Source organism: Melanotaenia boesemani, chromosome 1, assembly GCF_017639745.1.
Source record: "Melanotaenia boesemani isolate fMelBoe1 chromosome 1, fMelBoe1.pri, whole genome shotgun sequence".
Lineage (NCBI taxonomy): Eukaryota > Metazoa > Chordata > Actinopteri > Atheriniformes > Melanotaeniidae > Melanotaenia > Melanotaenia boesemani.
In genome coordinates, this window is record NC_055682.1 from 36,658,015 (window position 1) to 36,684,726 (window position 26,712).

At 42.2% G+C, this 26,712-nt stretch overlaps 1 protein-coding gene across 2 annotated transcripts in view; it reads right to left on the bottom strand.

Annotated features, from left to right (window-relative positions):
• Positions 1–26,183, bottom strand: part of cdh8 (cadherin 8) — a 131,795-nt gene extending 105,612 nt beyond the window's left edge. Inside the window, exons 1-2 of one of the 2 annotated variants that reach the window (XM_041975391.1) lie at positions 25,799–26,183; positions 23,385–23,925 (exon numbers count right to left, since the gene is read on the bottom strand). In XM_041975391.1, coding sequence (XP_041831325.1) covers positions 23,385–23,642 — 258 coding nt within the window. In that variant the 5' untranslated portion in view covers positions 23,643–23,925; positions 25,799–26,183. The remainder of the gene's footprint in view (positions 1–23,384; positions 23,926–25,798) is intronic. The other variant, XM_041975302.1, reaches the window with a different exon arrangement.
• Between the last annotated feature and the right edge of the window lie 529 nt (positions 26,184–26,712).

The following is a 26,712-nucleotide window of genomic DNA, read 5'->3' on the forward strand; positions in this document are numbered from 1 at the left end:
TCTTGAACTGTTTTAACCCAGTACACCTCCCCTGCAGTGAGCTCTTGGCTAGTTAACTCTCCCTGAATCTTCTGACTAGATCGGGCATTAGCTATGAATCTGTTCACCCATGCAGTGATTCTTAGCACAGTTTTCAACCTGCTGTACATACCAAGTCAAACAACGGCTCAGCTGATTCACTACCACTGAGCTGTACTACTACCTGAAACTCGGACCGAAGCTCAGAGTTCACTTCATCCACCAAGCTGTCCTCAACACAACTCTCTGCTTCATCCTTTGATGATGAAAAACTGGGTCCTCTCCACCACAGCTGACTCTGAATAAGACACTCGACACTCTGGCCTCTGGTAGGTAGATCAGCAGGATTATTTTTACCCTCGCAGTGACACCACAGTTCTGGGTTCGTGAGACCTTGTATTTCAGTCACTCTGTTTGCCACAAATGGCTTCCACCTTTGTGCTACTCCTCGAATCCAATGAAGGGTGATTATGGAGTCTGTCCACATATGGAGCTGGGCTCTTTCCAATTTCAGTGGGCTAAGGAGATTGTTCCCCAGCCTGGCTCCAATCAGAGCTCCCATGAGCTCTAAGCGTGGTAAAGTCAGTTTCTTTAAGGGGGCTACTCTCGACTTGGATGCCACAAAGCTTGTCACAACCTCTCCCTTATTGTCCTGTCCTTGTAAGTAGGCAACAGCACTGTATGCCTTTTTACTCGCATCGCAAAAGACATGAAGTTTCATTGCGTTTGAGTTTGGCTGGATCTCAATCTGATACCATCTTGGAATAGCCACCAGGTGGAGCTGCGGTAGTTCTGCACACCACTGATTCCATTTTACAGTCAGGTCTAGGGGTAGTTGTTCATCCCACTTGATCCCTCTTTCCCACAACTCTTGGAATAGACACTTTACTCGTACTGTAAATGGGGTGAGGAATCCAATCGGGTCAAAGATGCGAGCTGAGGTCTGGAGCACACTTCTCTTTGTGTTTTCCCTTTTCTTTAAAATGTCCAACAATCCACTTAGATCAAACACAAATGTATCTGTCTGTGCTCTCCACACTAATCCCAGCACTTTCAATACACTGCTGTTGGTGTCTGCATCAGTCATACATTTCAGCTCTCCTTCTGCCCATTCGGCCCTGAGCTCTGGTGAATTTGTTACCCATTTGCACAGGTTCATCCCGGCATGAGAAAGAATCTCCCGAGCAGTCGTGGTGATTGAAAGGGCTTCATCCACAGTGCAGGAGCTTGAAATAAAATCATCCACATAGAGTGACTCTCTTAGTGCCTCCACAGTTCTGGCCTGCTCAGTCTCATACTGCTTTAAATGTTCTCTTATTGTAGCAGCTAACAAGAACGGGCTGGGCGACACTCCGAATACCACTCTGGTCATTCTCAGGATGCGTAACTCCTCTTTACAGTCCTTAGTTGGAGGTCCATGCATCCATAAGAATCTGACAGCATCCTTGTCTCTTTCTGCTAAGGCTACCTGCAAGAAGGCCTTCGCGATGTCTGCCGTGAAGGCTATCTGGTGAAGTCTGAACTTGATCAGGACATCTAGCAGATTTGGATTCAAGTTGGGACCTGTCAGCAGGCAGTCAGGGAGGTAGTGATTGAGAGCCTTCTTTGTGTGAGGATGCGTCAAAAACTACTCTCAATTTAGTTGTCACCTTATCTTCTCGAAAAACAGCATGGTGTGGCATGTAATACTTCACTGTTTCAGGTTGTTCTGCTGATGAAACATTCTCTAGCACAGGGGTGCCCAAATCCAGTCCTCGAGATCTACCATCCTGCAACTTTTAGATGCAACCCTTCTCCAACACACCTGAATCAAATGACTGGCTCGTTACCAGGCCTCTGCAGAGCTGAATGACATGCAGATAACCTCTGATTCAAGTGTGTTGGAGAAGGGTTGCATCTAAAAGTTGCAGGATGGTAGATCTCGAGGACCGAACTTGGGCACCCCTGCTCTAGCACGTCCTCACATATGCCTTGCTCTAGATAATCTTGTATGACATCATTGTATCTTGTGTACAAGTTTGCATCCATATTTAGTCTCCTCTTGAGGCCTTCAAAATGTCTCTTTGCAACTCAGTAGTTGTCTGGGAGATCAGGCCATTCAGATCGCCATGGCAACTCAACTCGGTATTGGCCGTCCTTGTATGCCAGAGTCTGTTCAAAGTGACTGAGCGCCTGTGCTTCTTCTGAGTTTTGGGCTCCTTCGTCGACAATACCCAGCGACTCCATATTCCAAAAGGCATGTAGCTGCTTTGAAATCTGTGCGCCCTCACTTACGCTAATATGCATACATGTGGCATCAGTCAAGCTGGACGCAGACACTGGTCCTTGCAGAGCCCATCCAAAGCTGCTTTCTATGGCTACTAGAGAATTGGTTATTCGCTGAATTTTGCCAGACACAATCTGCCAGTAATAGTCAGCTCCTATCAGCAGTGCTAGCTCGGGACCCTCAGTGCTTTCAAGTGGGAAATCTGCGAGCTGGAGGCCCCTTCTCTTCAGCTCCCCTTGGACAGGTTCACCAGGGACCTTTATCACAGCACCGCACACTTGAGAAGTTTCCACTGCTTCAATCTCTATCCTTTGCTGTGTGCTCCAAACACTTTCCAGGGACACCTTTACAATATTGCGCAGTGTCTTTGTAGGTGTGGCAGACCCAAAGGTGTGTAGATTCAACGCTTCTTGTCTTACGACTGGCAATCTCAACATCTTCACCATGTCCTTGTGGATAAAGCTTCGTTGGCTGCCCCCATCTAGCAGGCAGTGTATGATCTTTCTCCCTGCTGGGCCTTCTGACCATGCCTTTACAGTCTGTAGCAGCACTGTGTTCTGTACATTTGCTTGGGGGTTCACTGTGCTAGTCACGGATGACACAACCACCTCTGTGCCACCATTCTCCGCCTTAGCTTCATTTTGATCACAAACTGACGGATGATGTCTACAGCTACATAAGGGACATGAGACACATTTAACTCTGCAGAACTTGGCTATGTGTTTTGGCCCAAGACACACATAACATCTTCCCATTTTTCTCAATTTTTCCCTGCGGTCAGCTGCAGAACCTTCTGCACAATGTTCTGCCTTGTGGTTGTCATTATTACAATATACACAGTTTTATGGTGTATTACTTGCAGTATGCAGCGCAGCTGCTGATGGCACGCTCCATTTTCTTGCCTTACTTTCACTGAAAGGGATCACCTTTCCTAATCCTAAGGATTCCAGGCTAATCTGGATTTCGCATTCATCATATAAGGCTCTGAGGGCAGCCACATCAGAGGATTTTCTTACAGGTGTCAGACTCAGTAATTTGGACATATGTGCACTGATCACAATGTCCTTTCTCCCAAAACGGCTCTGAAGTAGTTGCACTGCTGTGTCATAATTACTATTCGAAATTGTGAGTCCTGCTACACTTTTTTGCAGCTGCTCCAGTCAAATAAGACTTGAGGTAAGTGAGCTTCTCTCTTTTACACAGTGCATCATTACAGTGAATTCATATTGAGACCAGAACGCTTGCCACTGGCTTATTTCTCCACTGTATTTCTGTATCTCTAACTTGGGGAGTTTAACAGTGCACTGGGCGTTTTGTGATCTGGCTGCACTCACATCACTTATCCATGCACTCACTCGTTCTCATTCCCTCTGAATGAGTCTACTGGAGCGGGCCTTCCAGGTGACGATGCGGTCCTGGTACTCCTGAGCGCCCGCAATCTCTGCCTCTAATTCCTCGGTCGGCGTAGCGTCCTCAACGCCTTTATCCAGGTCGAGCAGGGTCTCTTCTTAAGTCGCCAACACTGACAGCATTTCACAGAGTCTATCACAGTCGGGCGCATCTTTGCTCACCTCCTCTTCAAGACGAGTCAACAGCTTCGTTGTTGAGGTCCGGATTATAGCCCGCTTACGTTTCATCCGTTCTATTAGCTCAGCCATCCCGTTCTAGCTAGCACTTGTCTCCAACTTCGGCATTTCCAAGTCAGCGGTTTTGAGGGACTTCCCGGGTTTCGGCACCAAAATGTTTAATGTCGAAGGAGGTTCAATGATGACGATCAAGGGTAGCTCAAAAGGAACATTTATTGAGCCGAACACTGTCACGTTTTTACAATTGCGTGAAGGAAAAAGTGGCTAGTTTCTTCTTCTATGGAAACATTACGACTGGAAGCAACTTACTCTTTCTCTAAAAAAAATGCCATACTTCCGGTCCAAAGAATATCAAAATAAGAGCATGTTACATGTACTCAAATGAAATCGTATGAGCTTAACTAGTGAAAATAAACATTTCACAACACCCTTATTAAGTATTCATCTATCCAGGTCTGAGAGATACACTGGGGTCATGGGGATTGCAAGAATGCCACCTTGTCTGTGTCACCACAGACTACTAACAACATTTCTGCAATGGATCTGAATGAGTGGGAACGGCTACAATGCTTTGGTCACCGTCTACAGCTAGCCATTGGTAAGTGTAAATCAATCTAAAAATGGTTTAGTGCAATATTGCAATGGGAATATTATAGTAGCAACAAAAATATTAGTGAATTGAAATTTGTTTGGTTATCCTGTGTTATGTTTGATCAGCCTATGTACAAAACATTATTGAACAAGTTATTCTCTCTATTTTGTTTATTATTTTGCCTGTCATGGTAAAGAATAAATTGTGATACTAGCTGCCCCTAGTATCTAATTATTAAATCAATCCATAAAACATTTAAGTGATACATGATTATAAAAATTTAAATTGCTCTCAAAATATGTTATTACATTACATACTTTTTTGTTTTATTTCAACAGAGAATGCTCTAAAAGCTCTCACACAAGCATCTACAAAGCAGGCTGTAGAACGAGCCGTTGGAGTGTGTAAAAAGGTGATGAGTGCCTTCTCCAACTCATGGAAGAGACAACGAGACTTGGCCAAGGCGCAAGCAGTGCTGGACTTGCCTCCCCATCAGCTCATCACTGAAACCCCGACAAGATGGGGCTCGCGGCAGATGATGATTGCGAGGTTCCTAGAGCAGGAGAAAGCTCTATCACAGGTCCTCCTTGCAGACAAGAAGGTGAGATATGGCCACTGGACAATGCACATTGATTCTTTTCATTGTGGATTCTGATTATGTTTGCAGCCTAGATTCACCTCCTCATGAAAGTAACCTATTTTTTTTGCTATTTGACTTAGGCAAGACATCTGGTGCCAAGACATGGCATTGCTAGAGTCCTTGAACAAGGCACTGGGTCCACTGTTCGAGTTTATTGACGCTTTTTGGGGGAGAGGTATGTCAGCGTATCTTTTCTGAAGCCAGTACTGCACCTCTTCAACAACGAAATCCTCAGCCGGAAGGATGGGGACACAGAGCTCACAAAAGCAGTCAAAGAGGGTATCCTCAATTACCTCAATGAAAATTATGATGACCATACCACCGACAACCTCCTAGACATGGTGACGCTTGTTGGCCCACGGTTTAAGACGGCCTACATGAAGGAAGAGAGGGTGGAGTTCACAAAGATGAGAGCTGCAGCAGAGCTGGTGGACATGGTGGCCATGGCACCAGAAAGTGCACAAACAGCAGCAGCCTCCAGTTCACCCCCAGCTGCTGAAGATGATCCAGAGCTTACCCATCCCACAAAGAAGACAAAGAAAAGTTTAGGTAGCTACTTCAAAAAGGCAGGTCAAGCAGCCACCCACTCCCAAACAGAGCATCCATTGAACTGGAGCTCTCCATGTATCTTCAGGCACCTGGGCCTGACTCAGAGACCGACCCACTGGAATGGTGGAAGCAGCATGAGATGACCTTCCCATTGGTGGCCAGGCTCGCCAAAAAGTACTTGTGCATTCCTGCTACTAGTTCTTCATCTGAAAGGGCCTTCAGTGCGAGTGGGAACATCATCACATGTAAGAGGTCATGTCTTAAGCCAACCACAGTTGACCAACTTGTCTTCCTTGCACCCAACCTATAAATTTGACAGAAACTCTTCTACTTCTACAAAGTAGCCCTTTATGTTTGCACTTTTATTCATGGTTAATGCCTTTAACAGAGTTCTGTTCAACCCTGATGTTTACTTTATACACTTTATATTGGGTTGCAAACTTTGCACTCCAAGGTTACAGATTTCAGAAAGTTGAAAAATAATTTGGTTGTTTTTTTTATAGCTGAACTTTTGTGCAAAAATGTGTTTTTCTTCTCAGAAACTTGAAACTGTTGTGCACTTTAAAAATAGTGTTTATTTTGACAGTTGAGTTTAAAAAACTGTATGATTTTGAAAAAAATGTGAAGGCTACTGTACCTCAACCACAGCTGTTTTCAATTGATACATTTATATTACTGCACTAAAATGTATGTTTCTCATTTGTGACAGTACAGTTAAGTGTCACTTCAAAATAAAGCTGGAGAAAAGTAAGCAATGAAATTTTTGTCAAACTTTTCAGAGAATAACTGAAAACATACTTTATTGTGGTATATCATGATGTATATCGTTATTGTGATATAAAATAATCCATATCGTGATATATGATTTTTTCCATATCGCCCAGCATTACGCACAGCTGAACAAGCTGAATCTAAGTCATTGTAGGATTTTCTGAGTTGTTTTATGGCTTAAAATGGATCCAAAATTCTAGTATTAGTAGGTTTTAATAGCATCAAAACATTATCTGAGATCTGAACTTTAAGAATATTTAGAGCGACTCCACTGAATGAAACAGTTTCATCAGGACATTTAAAAGTTTTCATCCTAAATGAGTTAATTTTTAACTACAGCCTGTCTAGCTGGGAATCTGGGGAAACACTGTATTGTTATGGTAATGGTATGTATTGTTTTTACAGTAATCTGATTACTCCCAGTTTGCTGATTTTGATTGTCAAGTAAACGCAATTGGTGTTTTATAAAGATGAGAAAGCCTTTAATATTCAAGAAATTTATTCTGTGATGGTTAATGCTATGCTACTAAATCTTAATCCATAGACTATGTTGTACAGAACATGAGCTACCTTTTTTATGTTGTAGTCGTTTGGTAACATGTTACTGAGTGACAACACTTGCTGTGCAAAACTCTAACTTGTTTTATGGTCGCCATCATGATGGGGACCAACATACACACACACCTACACACACTCACACACACACCTACCCACACACCCCTGAACTGTGTGCTGGAGTTGTTTCCACTATACCAGTAATAATTGTTAGGACAGTCACAGCCACTGCCAGGAAATTACCATAAGCAGCCTAGTGCTGTTTTCTCTGTATTCCAGTGATTGGAGAATAAACTTGCGAAAAAACAAAACTGGGCATAAAACAAATGCAACCCCCCCAAGACAACACACAACAAACAGAAAATTCAAAAGAGGAAGAAACTATTCTACAGAAAGGGATAAAACTGTCTTGCTCTGAGAATTTAAGATTTGCCAATGGCAAAGCTGCACGCTCTTACAAATCAAAATTTGCCACCAATTTGCTCTTGTTCAGATTTCTTTAGGGGATGGTAGCTTGTTTGTGTCCCCCTGTCAGACTGGAGGCTTCAGAAATTAAGCCTGTGACAAAACATGCACTGTTACTGTTCTGGAAAGAGGGTTTCTATCTGCACTGCAGAGCACCATTTATGCTTATCGATACTTGTGCATTAAAGTTAATTTGCAAAACCACATTAATGTATCGGGTAAAATCCACCCCTGTTCTGCCTCCCCTTTAAGTCTCTCATAAATCTCAGAACATATCTCCCTCCGACAGCATCACTGCAGAAAGCCACACTTTTCAATTTCTGGAGTGAGAAAAGGACAAGGGGTAAAAAGCCTCTTCCAGTATTACATCTTTTCTACTTTATTACCAGTCTTGTGGGAAAATGGGGGCAGCTTTTCAGCTTGGCTATCTGTTTACATTTTCTTTACAAGACTATATTGGAATTATAATTGTGTTCTATGGCGCCTTCTTTTGGTGCCTTGCTCTGTTTAAAGGTCCTGTGGACCTGGGGAGATGAAGAAAAATGGACCCCTTTTGAGGGATTCGATTACTGAGGAAGAAAATGCAGCTGCACACTGGCCTTTTTTTTTTTCTTTTCCCTTTTCTGTTTTCCTCCAGGTGCCAGTCTCTGGGGATGCTCAATATTAGAGCTGGAACGACACTGACGCAAACACGCTGGGAAATCATTTCTTTGTGCAACAAAGGTGGAAACCAGTAAAGGTAGTGAAATGGGTCATTATGAAGTAAATGACTAAAAAGAAGTCTCCTACATGTTCCTCCCATTGACAACAGATGCTGCTGGAGTGACATTAACTGCTTTATTGACTTGTGTTGCGTACTTTCTGCTGCCTGAGCTGAGGTCACAATGCAGAAGTGATGTTGCCTTATGTTTGTTATGGAGTTGCAACAACTGTGAAAACCATTTGTACAGCAACAAATATTTCTATTAGTAATACTTTTTAAAGCAGGTACTAAAAAACATAATAATGCAAGTAATACGTACTGGGTAATCTCCTTAGCTAACCTTCATTGTATATTTTCTCCCCAAGGAGCCAGACTTACTAGTAATCTCTAAAAGTGGTCTTGAGTTGTAGTTCTCCAAGTTTTTTGAAGGTTGTTTAGTTTTTTAGTCCACAAATATGAAAGGGGTTTCTGTGTTGTGTCTAAATTTAACACGACTAAGAGCCCATTTTAAAATTCTTTCTTTAAGTACGTTTGCGAACAACAGCCGGTTGCAAAGGAATATCATTTCTTCCCATTTCTTAAATTGCATCAATGGAAAAGGCCAAAGGCGACACAGATTGAAAATATTTTTGTACCAATAAGATGATTCCAAATACCTATTTGCCAAAAACTTGGCATATCTCAATCTATTTTGCAGTGTGCCCATAAAACAGTGTCAAGCCTGAAATATATATTTACAGTAGATAAAATTGAATCTGAAAAAGAGTTTTTAAGAAAAAGAAACAAAACAAAACATATGAGCAACAACCTCAGACACAACCTGAAGATTAACTTCACTTAATCCACCTACTGTTGGCTGAAGCCACATCAGAAATGGTCTCCATGGAAGGGTGGAGAGAGATGAAACAGCGAGTGTCTGTGATCATGTCACCTGCCACAGGGACTGCAGAGGAAAGCTTGCTAGAAAGCTATGCTGTTTTCCTGAAATGAGGCATGTCTCAATACTATATATTCTAAATGCATTCACACCTTTGTGAATGCAAGCTGAGATTATGACTCAACAGAGGGAATCACATAGCAGCAAAAGTCCCTAAAACATTTGCATTTTTGCAGTTGCATGCATCACTTTTTTTCCTCTTTATTTTCACCATCAGAAGAACAGTGAAAAGAAAAGCTTTATCGCTAGTCATGACACAATGTGACATGCAGGTTAAACACACACATACAGCATAAATATTCCATAACAATATGGATAATTGCTGATATTTCTGCAGCTCAACTACGCTGTGTAGTGCAGTGAAGTGAGACAATGAATTTGTATCCTTAATAATGTTAAGGAATATATTAAAATGCAAAGCCACGAGCCCAGAGTGCAACCACAGGTGGCGGTGAAGACAGCGCAGCAAGAACAGCCTTGATGAGCGGGAGCCTCCATAACTCATGTCCATTTAACTGATGATTTCTAATTTCATTATGGCCATTCTTATTATTTTTGCCACCATTACAATGAGATGAGTTTGCCATTTTACACAACAATTTCCTGTGTAATATCATTCTGTCAATAAGTAATTACTTGCTTGGCAAATTGCTGTGCAAAATGTTCATTGGAGGAGAGAAGATCCATATCAATTGTTCATTTGCATAATGCAAATGAATCCTCTGAGAGGAAAAAAAAAAAAAACAAAAAAAAAACAACATTGCTGCCATCGGTGACAGTTGGGTGAAGTACTGCTGTTAGAGAAGCATAAGTGCCTTTACCAAAGAGCAGCACAAAGGTCTACAGCACTATGCTCTCCGGAGCAGAAACCCCCAGGCTGATGGAATTTTATTTAATTTTTTTCTTTTCTTCAGATACAAATTCAGTGGGTTAGACAGAAGAAGAAGAAAAAAAAGGATAAAAAGAATAAAAAAAAATGTTATCAGTATTTGACAAGTGGAGCTGGGGTTTGTGATTACTCGTCCATTTGCCGACACATTAGCAGAGGATGAGCATCCCGCCACTCCATTAGTCTTTCCCCTGATAGAGTAACACCATTTTAGCCCCCGTTTACTTAATATGCAGGATCCGGCCCGTCTATTTGTTTCTAATCAACTGATAAGACGAAAGGCCTTTTCTACAACCCCTGGAGGATGAAAACCAAACTCCTAATGGTCATTAGTAGCAATTATGTTCCGTAACTGGCACACCCTAGTCTACTTTCGCTGTGTTGGCTGCTCAGGCGAATGCAGATCTGATGTGGGCATGTGGGACTGTGACTGTAGCTCTGGAGCGTTTCAGGATAAGCTTCCATATGCTGAGGCTGAACTCAGCTCCTATTTGATGATAGATAACTTCAGTTTCCTGTCTGATTACCAGCTATGATTAGGATAAGTTTGCATTCTCACCCATTTGCACAGTAAGTGTGTTAGCTCTATTTAAAAGTTTGGTTACAGCACATCCTTGATTACTAACAATCCCCCTCTATTCTCCTCTACTTTGAAGGAATCATTAACACAGCGCTCTGACTTTACTGTAATTGTTGTGTTGTCAAAGGCATCTTGAGGGCACTGCTTGAAGCCACAGCTTTAGTCCATACCAGCATGCTGGAGCACCTCTCAATTAGACAACTCAGCTCCTTCACTACAAGATTTGGGAGACTTGTGATTTTTATGCAAAACCACCAAGATCAAACAGCCCCTGCCCTAATCCCCCAAGTTGAACCTGGGTAGTGTGATCCTTATCGACTGATGTCAAGCCAGTACAGAGCCTGATCCCATTAGTCATGCACATAGACCTTTTTTTAACATGATCTTTTCCCCTTCACACCTGTGATGCAACAAAGACAGGAATCCCTCTGCTTACTTTTGCATTGTATATATAGTGTGCATAGTGTGTATAGAAATCCAGATGGAGACACCTGATCTGAATCTATAACATTATGCGGTATTTGTTGAGGTCATACAACACGCTCTGGTATCTGCACAGTTAAATCCCTTCATCCTATTTTCATCTGTGAGTTGGACTGGATTTGATCCATTTATGAATCCCTGGAGATAATTTCTAACAAGCTCCTGGTGAGGAATAACTGCATAAGAAATTGGATATCATGAATATTACTGGTATTTTGGAGCTAAACTGATATATAAATTGAAGCAACATCCCAATATAAAGCATTGTCTTTATCAGATTTGTATAAGGAGCAGCATAAGAAGTGTTCATGTGATATAGGATTCAGCTGTGCAAACAGAACAACAGAATAGCCTCTCACACACTTGAATATACACACACACACAACATGCACTGGTGATGGGGAAGGCCATTGTCAGAAAACTAATAAAGAGGCAGAGTGTTGCTGCAGTGCAGTAATTACATATCCCTGGATATCAGCACGGTATTTATAAAAAACACCGGGCATCAACAGAAGAGAAAAGGTCATCCCGACAGATACGGCATTAGCATTTTGAATGTACACACACCGAAGAAGTGCACTCATTGCACATGTGTGTGTGGGTGCGCACTGGCGCCAAACATAACAAAAAGATAATGTCATGTTTTCTTATCTGGCCACTCAGAGAGACACATAGATGACGTGTGTTTGTATGTGCATCTGTGTTTATGTGCTGGAGTGTTGCTGTGTGCAGAGGGACGCTGATAAACACGCCCCATCTTGGCAAGTGCTGGTTCAAGCGGGTGCCGGCTTCTGTAAACACTGAGAGCTCTTCACAGATTGAGATGGAGGGTAATGAGGACCTGTGTGTGACTGCTTCCATCCTTCGTCAATGGCAAACCATTCAAAGATCTGAATTTTTGCTGCCTCACCACAGCTGTTCCTTGTCTTCATCAGCCAGCGTGGCTTCATGACGTAGATAAAGCACAGAGAGTAACATAAAAGGGCACTGTGCCATTTGGCAGGGTTCCTTAAGCGAGGAGAGTCATCTCCTGAGACTCAGAGGGGTTTCCTGCTAAAATACAGCTCCTCATTTATTTGAGATTTTAAAGAGCCTTTAAGCTTCTTGTTTTCACTGCTGAGTACTTAAGCAGAAGTTCTGCAAGGGATGATATCATTGACAAAGCTGTGTTTGGGGATTTTCAGTTCAGTGTATCAAACTAAATGCTATCATAAGTCACAAAAAAATTCAAGCTTTTTTGTGCATTTTTAGCATATTTTCATTATCCCGACGTAACATCAGCATAACCAAAAGAAGGATCCAACTAAAAATAACATTTATAAATAAAAGATGCAGCATGCTGCAGTTTCCACCCACAGACACAGGTTGGGTGAACTGGCAATACTAAATTGTCTGAAAGTGTGAATGTGTTGTGTTGAGTGTGTGTTTGTGTGTGTGGGTGTGCGTTCAACTGTGATAGATTGGCAGCCTGTGAAGGTGCCAATCTACTGCCTCTTGCCCAGTGCATTCTGGGGCGGGCTCCAGGCCCCCTGTGACCCCGAGCAGGAGAAGCTTAAAAAACTGACTTATATTTGTGTTACATCATTATGCCCAACAGAAAGGGGAAATTTAAAAGCTATGAAATTTAAATTAGAAAAAGAAAACTGTATAATATCTGTTTGATCTAATTTTTGTATCTTTGGATTTGAATCAAAGAAAAACAACAAAGCCCTGACAGTCTTCTGCAGTTAGATTGCATTTTGGGCCCAAATTGGGGATATTATGTAATTTGATTGTTGCAAATTGTGTGTGGGTGAGGTGTAAAAATAATTTAGCTTTTATTCCAATGACCACACAACCCGTCAACCAGCTGGTGGGCTGAAATTTGAAGCAGTCCTGAGGTCCATCTGCTGTTTGACATTTAAGTACTTTATTTGTTATTCTGAGAGGATTCAGTAACCAGGTAACATCCACAATAAGGAGGCAAATGACTAAAAAGGTACAGTTAGACTCCCCTCTTTTGGTCAGTGGGAGAGAAACACAGAATCAAAATAAGTCGCCACAGTCATAACAAATATTAGTGGTAGAAAAGTGACCTTTATAGAGAGGTTTGCATATTTTTACCTACAAGGCAACACAGGAGCAATCTTAGACTAATAAGTCATATTTGACTCCCATTAAAATAAAATAAAAAAAACAAGAAACTTCTGAAAAGATCATGCAGCAGTGATGCATCCTTTAGGTAATCTTAATAAAGAGTGTAATAAAAATGTGTTTGAAGGTTTTCTGTGACGGTAAATTAAGAAGAAATGCAGCTGAAAAGGTACTTGCAGACCACAGGAACATAACCAATGCTGTCACATTACAGAATATAATACACTAAGTATTTGACTAGCAGACGTGCATATTGTAACTATTATATGTTTTGTGGTGAGGCAGTGCTATTAAAAATGTTTACTCAGTTCATAAAACTCCTCTAAAAGGGCCCTCTTGTAACAGTTTGTTTTAGAATGAAAATTCCCAGCATTAGGGGGATTTTCTGTGACATAACTCTACAGTTATTGGTGCAGATGATGTCAGTCACTACGGCTTGTTGGACATATCAACACAGCACCTGAATCTGACATTATGAACATATAAACTTCTGTTTATTTGTTTTTCACTCATATAAACATTAGTTCTAAATATCAGTTTTTACAAGTTAAACAAACCACAGCTGAATGGGTCAACATAACACAGAGTTTACTGAGGTGACATTAGAGATGTTACCTGTTACTTGTCCAAGATTGACTCAACATCCATAACTCATTCTAATGAACAGTCTACCTAGAAACAGCATCACAGCAGTGGAAGAAAAACTGGTAACTCAACACTCTTTTATCACTTTTATCTTTCTTCTTTATCTGATCTCGCTTTAAATTTACCTTTACTTGAAGACCTGCCCACCCAACTCCAGCAGTGTGGCAATTAGTTTAATCTGAAAAGCTACAACTTGATTGTTACTGGCCGAGTTTGTCGAGGGCAAGAGCTGCAAAATATTTTCCTTCTATCATGACATAATGGTAGAGAAGTAACAATACATTGATCTATATCAATACGCCAGATTACAAATCAAGAATTCAATAACATTGATGAACAGCATAGTATACAGTAAACAGTAGATGTGCTTAACAACCAAAATTTCTTTATTCAGTTTAAAGGGGAAATGCTGATATGTAAAGGTCTGATGTGTAACTATGATAAAATCAAACTGTACTGCTTTGATTAACAATATTTGTTTTGTCTAAGTTTGTCTAACTTGTCTAAGTTGGAGTAAGCATTTATATCCTGCTTTAATGTCAGCAAATATACTTTTTCTTTTAAAGCTCAATGGACAGAATATGGCACCATCTATTTTTCTTAAAAAAACAGGGAACAGAAAATGATATTTTGATATTTTAGTTGCTTTTTTGTCATTTGACATGAATGAAAGCGATTGGGTTGTAATATTGTATCATCAGACTTGTGATTTACACCTCCTCCCAGGTGGCTGCATTGTTCCGGTGTTCTTTTCTTCAATGCAAAATGCAACCTGATAAAATATTCATAAAGGTATGTTGTCCCTCAGGGATCCACAATGTCCCCTCAACCCTCCTAGAACCACAGATTACTGTGCAATTAATAAAAATGATTGCTTATGGATAGAAATGGAGAAGATTAAAGTTTGGTCTTAGCTGCTTATCCAACCTCGGAGACACTTTTGCATAACAAACTTGTGTGACCTTTTAGAAATAAAAGGAAGAATCAAATCTTGTAACAATAGAAAACATTTACCAGTGTGGGGGTCACCATGGACACCTGGGCTGCAAGCTATGCAGGCTCTCTGATATCAGTGAGCTGCTGCTGTGGGAGCTTAGACACCATTTCCACACGTAAAATCAATTCGCCTTTGAAAAGCAGGAGAAAAGTTCCAAAACAACAGCTATTTCAGGGTTTCATTTACCTTATAGATGCACATTTCAGTTTGCACAAAAAGTTCCACTAAGAAGCACATCATTATTTGTATTTTTAACCCATATAGTAATATCTCAAGCGTTAGAGTTAGCCGAGCTGCTAGATTCTACCTCCAAAACCAATCTTTCATCAAACTTAAATGTGACAATGTTCCACTAATTGGATGTTCTATAATTCATGACAGCAGACATTTTGCTTGGAACTTTGCATTCCATGAAACAATAGTTGAGCGTGGGCATCAGCAGAGATTTGTTAATATTTCATTAGATAGGTAATCAGTGTATGTCCACGCCACAAGCAGAACAACAAGCAGTTGCAGCTCGGGATGAAGGCAATTAGCCATACTTCAACAACAGAAGGCCTCTAGCCCCTAAAAGCTTTTCACGGTTCCTCCATTCACTCCCTCAACACCTCATTTTGTTACCATCTAGAGAGCAGCTGCGAGGGGCGACGCAAACATGTCGTGTCCCTCAATATGCGTACGATGCTGGCAGACGACGCACACATGGCAGGATTCTTTGAGAACAATTTCAACATCCAGCATGCTCGTCCCTGAATCCCATTAACCATTCATGATTCATCTGGATTTTATATTATAACGTTTTGAATTTTTCATGCTGCCCCCACCGCCTCCATCCCCTCCATGTTCCACCCCCTTTTTCTAATGTGAATGAAAAAAAAGAAGACTTAATCAAACATAAAGGCAGAAAAAAAGTGTCACTTTCTCAAACCCACACATGCGTTTGAGGCAGCGTGTTTTTCCATCACCACCTGCTTGTTATATCCATGGTTCTTTCTCTCCAAGTTAGTTGATTTATAAGGTGCACACTGGATGTATCACAGGCACCTTGGAGACACAAACACATGGAAGTGGTATTATTAGAGAGTCAGGTGTCCTCTTGGATTCTAAGCAAGGCTGGAGAATAAAGCATGAGGGGTGGGGGGTACTGGCCTTTTACACCACCTCCCTCTCGTGTCCCTTGCCTATTATTTTAGCTATCATTTTGTTCTTTCTGCAGAGGGGATCATTAAACCAAAATAATTCATTTGAGAAAAAGGTCAAAGCCACAGTCTGTTGGCACCCAGATACCAGAGTTAGGATTTTTTTTCTATTGAGGAAGAGAAAAGTGCAAAGGACAGGGCCATTGATTCTCCTTTCTTTCCCTTTTTTATTGCCAACCCAGTGATTGAGGTGAGCAACCCTGTGCATTCCACTCGGCTGGGATGATTATCATCATCTTTAATACCTGTTATAGGTGAAGACTCCGATCTTCAAGTAAATGTCACATCTATTGTTTACTGATGTTGCTTTGTTGCTATTACTGTACGAGAGTGAGGAGGGGCTACAGATGAGCTGAGAAGGAAGAGTGAAAAGGCTGGGGAAAAGAGGACTGTCATCTTTTAAGTGCCAGAAATAGGCACTCACCACCCCCCAACCACACACCCCCTCCAACCGATCCAAAGCTTCCTCCCCATTGTCTCTCCTGCTCCAGCCCACGTGCGCTCCCAGCAAACCGTGAAGCCAAATGCTGCACATCCAGTCGCACAATAACAACATCCATTCTTAACAAGATTACTCCGGCAGTCCCAGTTTGGCTGATGGGACGCGTTTCGGAGCAGAGGCACAGGGATAAGCCGCCTGCAGCCGCCTGCAGCATTTCGCATACACTGGGATCTATCCATAGGAGAGGAGCTTCCTGGGGAGTTGAGCCAAACATCGAGCCCACAAGAGCACATTGGCACAGGAAGCAAGAATCTGTAGCTACTTCTGCTGTTGCTGCTGCTGCTGCTTATGGCCCACAACAACTATTTCAGAGGAAGGGGCCAATTAGCAGGTTTCAGATAATCATAATCTTTTGATTTTGAATAATCAGATTTGAATAATTGTTACCATATTTACAGCGACTAATTCTTGGCCAGAGATTTGACAAGAGAACAGTCCATATTCAGCTGAGTTCTGCTCACTTCCTTTCTTAATTTAGGCATCTAAACTGTTATAATATGATTATGCATGGATGGATGGTTTTGTCTAAGAAATCAACAATCACTTAAATCTCTCAACAAGACAAAAGCCAAGAGGCTTAAGTCTGTTAAACTGCAAAAGCATCTCTTGATGCTTTGAAAAGATATAATCCAAAACAAAACCAAAAAAGAAAGAAAAAAAAAAACATTTTGATAAGAAAAAAGGCTAATTTTGACAAGACGACAGCTGAGCCTTTTAGGTGAGCTACTTTAATTCCTATAAATTAGTTAGAGCAAAGTTCAAGGCAGAGAGCCAGATGATTTAGCCTGCTAAGCGCTCCACCTCAGCACCGCCAGCGCAGGCCAAGCCCGATGAGCCACGGAGAGCAAGGCGGACTGGAGGAGATGAGAGGAGAGGGGAGGGGAGACAAAGCAGTTAAGAGAGGGGCCGGGGCGGAGATTGGGTCTTAATGAGTGTCCGGGAATTCTCCTGATTTCAGCTGGTAGAGTTACCACAAATGCTGACATGGGAGCGTGCCTGTCGTGGTGATGCAGTTTAGGGCTAAAAACCATAAAGGGGCCATTTGCTCTGAATTAGCAGTGATGTAGAAGCTTGGGAAAGTGGCCCCCGCATGAGCTGCTCACCGTACAACATGGATTTAATCACGCCGAGCCACAGATGTGAGTGATAGCACCAAGCTTGTTATTTTGCTCAGGGACTCTGAAGCCGTGTGAATGGATGTGCTTTCCTGTTAAATTATTATTGCAGCTGATGCATGTACACAGGAGAGCTGGCAGGCAGCGCGGACGAGACGCTCCATGTGCCTCCTTATGATACACTGAGCTGAAACATGATTTCAGCTCCCATATGAAAATCCACAAGGAGAAAATGCAGTATGCAATTTAATGCACAGCAGTTGTTTGGTGCATGCGAGGGAAAGACACGAGCTTCATGGTTGTAAGTGTGGGTGTGTTTAAAAAGACATAAGGAGGGGGAAAGAATGAGGGATATTTCAGGAATGGTAAAATGCAAATAAACACTACAACACATCTTCTAAATCATTATAGACAGGCTGGTAAAAATGAAAATACTTAGTAATAACATTTTAAGATACAAGCACTATCAAAATATGGGAAAAGTAATAACGCCAGAGAGGATAAGGTCACCTGTAAATTTGAAGTACCACAGATTCAAACCAGCAATTTCTGCTCTGAGTACATGCAGTGCAGTTTGGAGCGAAATCTTTCATAAATATGACCACGCTGACACCTCGGCAAATGTTTGCGAAGACACACCGGCCATAAAGCTTCACGGACACACAGTATTTACTGTTGCAAACATAACACTCATGTCTAAATATACTCCATCCAGGCCTGCGTCCACTCATCTCATTTCAGTCTGTCTCCATGCTGCTGAATGGGCTGGTGCACAGCACACACATGCGCATACATATACTCAGCTTGTTAATGGGAACCAGGACGACGATACAAAGCCATAGACAACCTGTCAAGCTCTTCAAGGGCAACACTAATGTGATCCCACAGCTCTATCAGAGCCATCTCTGTGCCCAGTGTTTTATTACAGACCAGGAGGGACAGACACAGAAAGAGATTGGAAAGAAGGAGGGAGGCTGTGACCATGGCCCATTGATATAATGGCCCTACTGGCATTAGTGATATACTATACAGGTGAGCCCTGGGGAAAGAGAGGAGTGTGGTAACAGGGAGGGAAGAGGAAACTGTGGCCAGAAAGATGTTAGCATGCTGTTGTATTTTTTTATTTTTATTTTTTTTTTCTAAATTACACACAAGGTGGGAATGGAGATCTAAGGGCCAAGAGACAGAGGAGCTGCTGCTAGACTGCAGCTCAATACAGATCTTTGTGAGGCTGCTTGAAGAGAGATTATAGAGCTGTATTTCAGGAGCTGTTGTGGGTGTGAGAAACCAAATGGAAATGAAGTGAAGTCCAACTAACACTGATGGGCTTTCCTTTCCTGGATTTAATAACAGCTTTTAGCTTCAACCCTCTCACTATGGCATTGGAACCTGTGTCTAATTTGGGCTATGTTTCAGAATGTATTATATCTGAGCCAATGCTTGTAATTTACATGTCATAATGGCTATCAATCACTGGCAATAATTTGGCTAATATTCTCATTAACACCCACTCCTCATCCATCAATCAAAAGGCAGATACCAGCTAAACCGCGGGAACTGGAGTAGATGCAAAATAAAAAAAGATTAAAAAAGGTGGGGGTTTGGCAGTTCTCACAAGCAAAATGGGCGACGCTTAAGTCGAGAATCAACTCGAGTCATTGGATCAGCCTTTGATCTGTTGTAAATCAGCGACGGCCGGGTCCCACGCTGCATTCAGAGCTCAGTCTGGCCTCACTGCCTCACACACTTGGAGAAATTCTAACAATGTCACTGTACCACACCGCGTCAGCCCCGGGGGCAGGCTTTTACTCCGGCTCAAGAGTCGCTCTCTCCATAATCACCCCGTCACAGACAGAAAGAGAAAGAGATGAGGGCAGAGGTGGAGGACAGAGATGAAGAGAGCAGCAGAGGCGTGTATCAGAAATGATAAATGATGTCCCACAGCTTGTAGTGGCAGTTAAGATCGTACAAACTATCTTTAGATAAAAAAAATGTTATAAATCAGCTTCAGACCAAGGCAGTAAAGATAAAAGAAGTGTCACAATATAAGGTTGAAAATAATTAGATGATGAAACGTAACCAAGCTTAGCATTCGCTAAGTATTTGAAATGTTCATGTGACCCTAAAATTGTACTTTTCCAAGCCCTTTGTATACTTTAACTCTGATCTCTAATGAAGAGTAATGAATTTGAGCAGGAAGGGGAAGTTTAAAAGCTAAAAGAAGTAGAAGCTGCTGTGTAGGACGGAAATCAAACCAGCGATGATGTACGACAGTTATCTGATTCATTCAGTCACAAACATCATGTCATCTCAGGTAGCGTGACAAAAATACATCATAGCGAAACGGGTCATGAAAACATACTACTTGTACTTTTTTGATCAGATCATTGCACGATCAGATTGCATTTCTTCTTTTTTTTTTTTTTGTCAGGAGAGACGTTTGCAGATTTTAAGAAGTTGCTTCTGTTTTGTTTAAAGAACATCAGCTGTACTTCCTGCCAACCGCCATGTAAACTCCTTACATTTCCATCCTGGTGCTAATGTCACTGACAATCCTGTCAAACAGTTTGTAAAGAAACCTAAATCTTTGGTTTCCTTCCCAAACAGCACCCACCAGGACAACTGCCACATCCGTTTTCTTTTGCTGTATCAGTAATCAAAGCATTTTTTTTTCTGGCTGTATCAGTGTCAGTCCTTGCAATCCTTCAGCTCGGCCTGAACTGATGAATATTAATGGTTTATTACCAATTCTCTTTGTAGAAAAACACACACAATGTTGTAGTTGATAAAAGCGTTGGACAATGGGACGAAGGATCAGTCAGTTTATCACATCTGCGCTGAATTTCAGTGCTGAAATCCATCATTGTTAATCCTAACGCACCATATGCTAAATGGTTGGAAGTTAAGAGGTATAAAGAAGTCATGTCTGAGACTGTTTAAAATTTCAGCTGCGATCAATCTGCCTCACACTACAAAGAAAATAAATCCTGATATCTTTCTGGTGCAAATGCAACAATCTGTTCATTGCTTGTCTTGTGTTCTGCCTTGTCTGACAATGTTCTGCCTTTAATGGGCTGCTGTAATTCAGTTGTCTTGTTGCATGTTTTAATCATTGAAATACATTTGACAAAAAAGGGAAAAATTGTAGTAAAAAACATGGATGACAATTTGGATTAGCTTCAGACCAAAATGAGGGAACGTCCCCACTCTATTACCTAATCAATGCAATGCTTGCTTGGCCCCTTATTCCTGCCTTTTTTATGGTTTATAGTGGCTCGAGCAGCATTGGTATCTCCTACTTGTTTTTAGAATTAAGCTCATTATGCTCTGCCCAAGTGAGGAGTTAAAGTCTATCTACCTTTACACATTTTGCCTATTTCTGTTCTTAATGATGGGATATTTCTGAGCCATCCTCAGCTCATGATGAGTAATCCTAAAATCCTTTCCAACTCTGCTCATTTTTAAGCCACAGCCGAGCAACAAGCTTTCACAGCTGTCTCCCCAGGTTCACTTTAACAGGTACTGCATGTCTGCCTCCCCGACGCCAACAGGACTGATGGGGGCTGATGATCACGCCGCTCAGTGAATCACAATGTCAAGAAACGATGCGCTCAAGAGGAGCAGCTAAAAGGGAATGGAAGGGGGGGTGGGGACTGTCACGCCTTGTGGCCATCCTTCTCACTCTTCCACACCTCCGCCTCCACCTCACCCTTCTAACCCCCCTCCTCTCCTGCCTTTATGCTAATAAGCTATGCAGAGAGAGAACACCACGGATAACACACCATAAAAAAAATCAATGCTAGAATCTTTCACGCAAACACTCCAACTCTCCTTCCTGTGGTTGGTGTAGATGCGCAGAGTCAGCTCACAAGGATGCAAATATAATTAAAGCTCAAAGTGCATCAGTAATAAAAACAAAAAAATAAATAAATGAAAAAAAAAAAACTAACTAAACTATGGGATGGAAGGAGTCTAGTCTTGGCCTGGACTTTCTTGACAATCGGCCCGCCACTTCAGACACCGGCAGCCTCACACGCTGCAGAGAAAATTGTGCAAAATACACAGAGAGCTCTATGACCCATTTGATTCACACCTCCCACCCATTTGATTCATTTTTTAATTAAGCGTGAGAAACACAGAGAAAAGGGAAGAAATAGAGACAGAGGGACTGAGAGAGAAAGAGATTTATAGTGTGAAACCGATGCAGTGCCATCTTGGACTAACTTATCTTGGCTCTGCCAGGCATACTCATGAGCACTTAACCTTGCAGTGAACGCAACCCATCATCATTGCTTTTGCAAAAGGGCTCGCCGCATTCTTTCCAGAGATGCCCCCCTACCGTGCACCCAATCCCTGCATTGTCCTTCAACTGGAAGGTGCTTGTTACCTGTGACCAACCTGTTCTACAGTCAAGTTTATGCTGTATTATAAAGGCCTTTAAAGAATGCATCTTTCCCAGCCTGGAGCATCACTTGATTTCACCCACGCCTCAAACCAGGAGTTTAGAATAATTCTTTTTTCTCTCTTTCCTTTCTAGAACATTATTGTACAAGTTTTTTGCTTGGTGATATGTCCTGGCAAACCCACATGTGGACACCGTGGCCCCTGAGAGTGTTTGTTTCCTTTTTGATGAGCAGCCTGTCGAATTCTGCAGAGGCTGCCTAATTGACTCGCCTGAAAAATTAATGCATCACTTAACAGCATTTTTGTGTTTGTACTGTATGCAGAAAACACAGGTGCAAATCCCGCATGGTGGCAAATGTTTAATTGATGCAGCCATATGACAATGCTTGTGATGAAAGAAAAAAAAAATAAAAGGAGGAAGTGACATTTAAAGTATTTACTTGGACTCAGGTGGCTTATGTTTCTTGTGCAATAATAACAGAAGATGAACAAAATAATTTAATTGTTTGGGAAAATTTCACAAACCAGTGATCAAATATTAGGAGCTGATAAACTGTTTGCTAAAGCGATTACCAAACAAGATCAAATATTATTCTTGATGACCTGTGTTCCTGCCTATGCCAGGGTGGCTGGATGATATTCTAAGAGGGAGGGGGGATGCAAGCGTGGCTGCCAGACTGATTCTCCCCAGGTGAGTCCCAGCAATGAGCTGTGAACAAGCTGCTTTGGCCGGGCTGGCCGGCAGCCTTCAACTCCGCCTGAAACCTGCCTGACACTTCCACGCAGGCCAGGGAGCAGGTGGCCCTTAGCTGCAGGATCAGCCCCGCAGCTCATCTCATTGCAGAGCCGTGATGGAAAATATGACCACACTTAGTTCATGTATGCCACGCACAGTCTGTAACACATTCCTTTAGAGGGCAAAGTGGGAGAACGAAGTAAGAAAAGAATGAAACAAAGGGAAGACCGTCTTGCAAAAAACTGTGACAGAAACTAAAAATCTGTTTCTTTCAAGGACGTCAAAATGCACCAGCTAAAATGTGCCCACTATTATTTGATGGGAGTTTAATTATTTTCATAAGCATTCTGCAACCCCCCCCCCACCACACACACACACACACACACACACACACACACACACACACACACACACACACAGACATCCCCTTCTTCCCTTCTTTTCACTCTCCCTCTTGTCCCCGTATCTCTGTTTCCCCTTGACAACCCCCCCACCGCCCCAACTGCCCATGGGAAGAACAGAAAAAGAAGGAAAAAATGGAGGGAGCATTCAGATGGCCGAATTAATGTTTCCACACGATAAGCGAGCTTAATATAATGCTGACAATCACAACACTCACCCTGCCAACTAGAATTGGATCTGGTCCAGAAAATTCCTCCAGCACAAACATTTGATTCCAAACCCATCCTCTCTTGGCGCGGCTCAGTAATCTTTGTCCTTCGCCAAGACCGCTCGCCACCACTGCGGACCCACCAGTCTGTGTACTTCTGGACCGGCCTGTGATAGGAGTCATAGAGACGGAGGGAACACAAGTAATCCACACCAGCAGCAAGGACATCCACAGATCCAAGAGCATCTCTTCGGACCGCTTTGGCATCCTGTCGTTGTGTGTTCTGCTTGTTTGTTTGTTTGTTTTAGGAGATTCGTCTTCTCCCTCTGTCTCTTGTTCCCCCTCCCCCCCCCTCCCCTCCTCTCTTCAGATCAACAGCTCCTTCTTAGATAACAAGAAAAGGTTACTTGTGTCCTCTTTGAACGGCGGAGCTTGCATTCATGGTGTGATAAAGGTCACTTGCATGGCTTGGCATGCCTCCATAGTACTTGGTGAGGGGGGGTGAGGCTCTCAGCACGGCATCCATTTGGCTTTATTCCGAGGAGGAGACCTAAAAGGAAGCAATCACAGTTCGTTAGCCGTCCCTTAGTCTTGTGAGGACTTGTCAGGAGCTGGAAGGAAAGACAGGGGGATGAATAACAAAGTAAACAAACATTTGGACAAGTCAGATGTGGCAGAGAGAATGGCACAGAAGAAGAATTGTGTGTCTATAAAAAGCAAAACAGAGATGAATCTTGCATCTCTTCTTTTTAAAAAAAGGTCACTTCATCATTTCAAATGATCCATCTGTTAGCAGCCAAGACCCTTTGTCCCAGTCTTGTTTTCACATTATCCTGCTACAACTGAACAACAAAGAGGTGTGCCTTTCCTCTGAGGCAATTCATCCCAGAATATTAGATTCCTTTGCTTTAATCTCTTGTTCTGGGGATTATCCCGGTACGATTTTAAGAAATCACATGTTTTCATGAACAAGGTTTTAACAATACATGTAAGGTTAAATATATTGTCCCAGATCCCAGTCAAATCCACACACATGCTGTAGTGGGAGGTTTTCAAGGGGAGAGTCCGGCTGAAGGTGAGCCACCTCAACACAGGAGATCATCACAGAGTTATTCATTTTAACCCCTGAGCTCAAATGACACAAACACTGCTGGTTTCTGAGAAGTTTCGACACATTTTTTTCCAGAAAACCTGCAATCAAACAAACTATTAGACACAGCAAAATAACCCCTTTGGAAGAAATTAAAACAGAGAGTGCAGTCTGATGGAAATTTTGCCCTTTAATCAAAAATAGTTTAGAGTAGGTGTAACTATTTCAGCAGCTCATCCTGGTTTGCATTTTTCCTGCAGAAAGAGATGAAAAGCAGACACAATGGACCGTCTTTGAGTTGTCGCCAGCTCCAACTGATGCAGGTGGACGTGCATTGAGCGCACCAAGCGGCAAGCTTTTAGCACAGTGTCAGTGTTAGCTCTGGTAACTTTTACTACATGCCGGTGTGTCACTGTGCTCATATGCCGTCACAGTTACTGCGGTGCATTTCCAAGGACAAGAAGCTGTAACGAATTCCTCCTAAAGTCAACTGCAACATCATAGATCCTCGGCAGTTACTGTAACCTAAAGACTAAAAGATGCAGGTTCCCCTTCACGATAAAAATTAAATAAATGAAAAATTATATATATATATATATATATATATATATATATATATATATATATATATATATATATACCTAATTATAGAAAACATGATTGTATATTTAATTAATTTTAACAAATGATTTGGGATCACAATCTGAATTGTGTGTTTTTTTCGTAAGCATTCAGGCCACTTTGGTGCCTGGCTGGGAAAGCGTTTCAGCACCACGGGGTGAGGGACAGTTTAGCCGCAAACGAAGCGCCGGCGTCGGGGGAGCTCTCCAAGGTGTGCAAGCCACATGCAGGAGCTATCCAGCCTTTTTCCCCTAATGTTGTTAAGCGACATAATCAAACTCAGAAAGTTTTTCAGGCGTAAAGACTGTAAGATAATCAGCAGCTTCTCTGCACTAACTGCAATCGCCATCTCTGAAGTTTTACCCTTCGAGGAGCCAGAGTGTCTAATCAGTCTGTCTTTGCGCATCAACTGTGGAGCTAGAGCGCACGGTTCCATTTTTTAATTTTATTTAAATATTTATTTATTTTTGGATAAACTGAATGCTGTGAGCATTTAACAGACTTCTACTACCACAGTGAAATTTACTAAAGATGCCTAAGTTGCACATCATCTGAAAAACGTTCAAGGGGGATATCGCGCTGAAGCCTCGCGAAAAAGACAGATGAAGTCCTCTTCAGCTTTCCCGTGTAAAAAAAATCCCCATACGTATGACTGTTAACATCCTACCTGTTAGGTTTATCTACATGTGTGATGGTGCCGGGTTGTACTTACTCGTGAGACTCGGATCCTTTCCTGCTGCTGCATTATTTTATCGGATTTTCTCCCCTTCAAAATACGCAAAAAAACTCCATTGTGTTTCATTCGAAGCGGACAGAAAAGAGGTAAAAAAAAATGAGCGAAAACAGCGAAGAGGCTGGAAATCCGTCCTGCAGCTGCAGCTTGGAGTGACAGTGTTGGGCTCGTAGTTAGGAGAGCTCCGACAGGCTCGCTGGCCAACTGGAAAAGTGAGGAGGAGATGGAGGAGAGATGCGTGGTGGTGAAGAGAGAGCCTCCCTCTACTGCGCTCATTGGGTTGATGAGCAGTCGGGTCAACAGGCGCACAAATGAATGCACGCAGCTCTGCCCAGGCACGGGCGCGCAAAGGTTATCGTCTCACGTCGCCGGTTACAACTGTTAAGAAATTGGCGCGTGCAGGTAAAATGTTCTTATTGCTGTATGCTGTCTTCACCCCCCCAACTCATCTTTCCTTAATATATATTTATATAAAAGGAGAGAGAGACTTGAACTGGCCCTCGCTTTACTCGGTTAATTGTTAAATGAAATAGAGCAGGCGGGCAGTGAAACGGAGCCGAGGCTGCTCATTTACAGTCATTTGATAGGGTTAACCAATGCACAGATGGATACACACGGTGTGGCCCTGTTGGCTGAATGAAAAGTGAAGAGCCATATTATCCAGCCAAGCTCTCTTCATTTCTAAGCTTTAATTTATTTGCATTCTTGTGGCTCGAAAGGAAATCCCCCACTTGAAATAAAAAGAGAGAAAAAAAATCCAATCTGAGGGAAAACTGTTACAAAGGTCCTTTAAGGACAGTTAGTGAAAAGGTTGTACTTATCATTGCATAGCAGAATCAAAGTGTTTGAATGACAGCAGAGGGGGCTCGCGCTGCTGCCCATAGAGGGAGCCC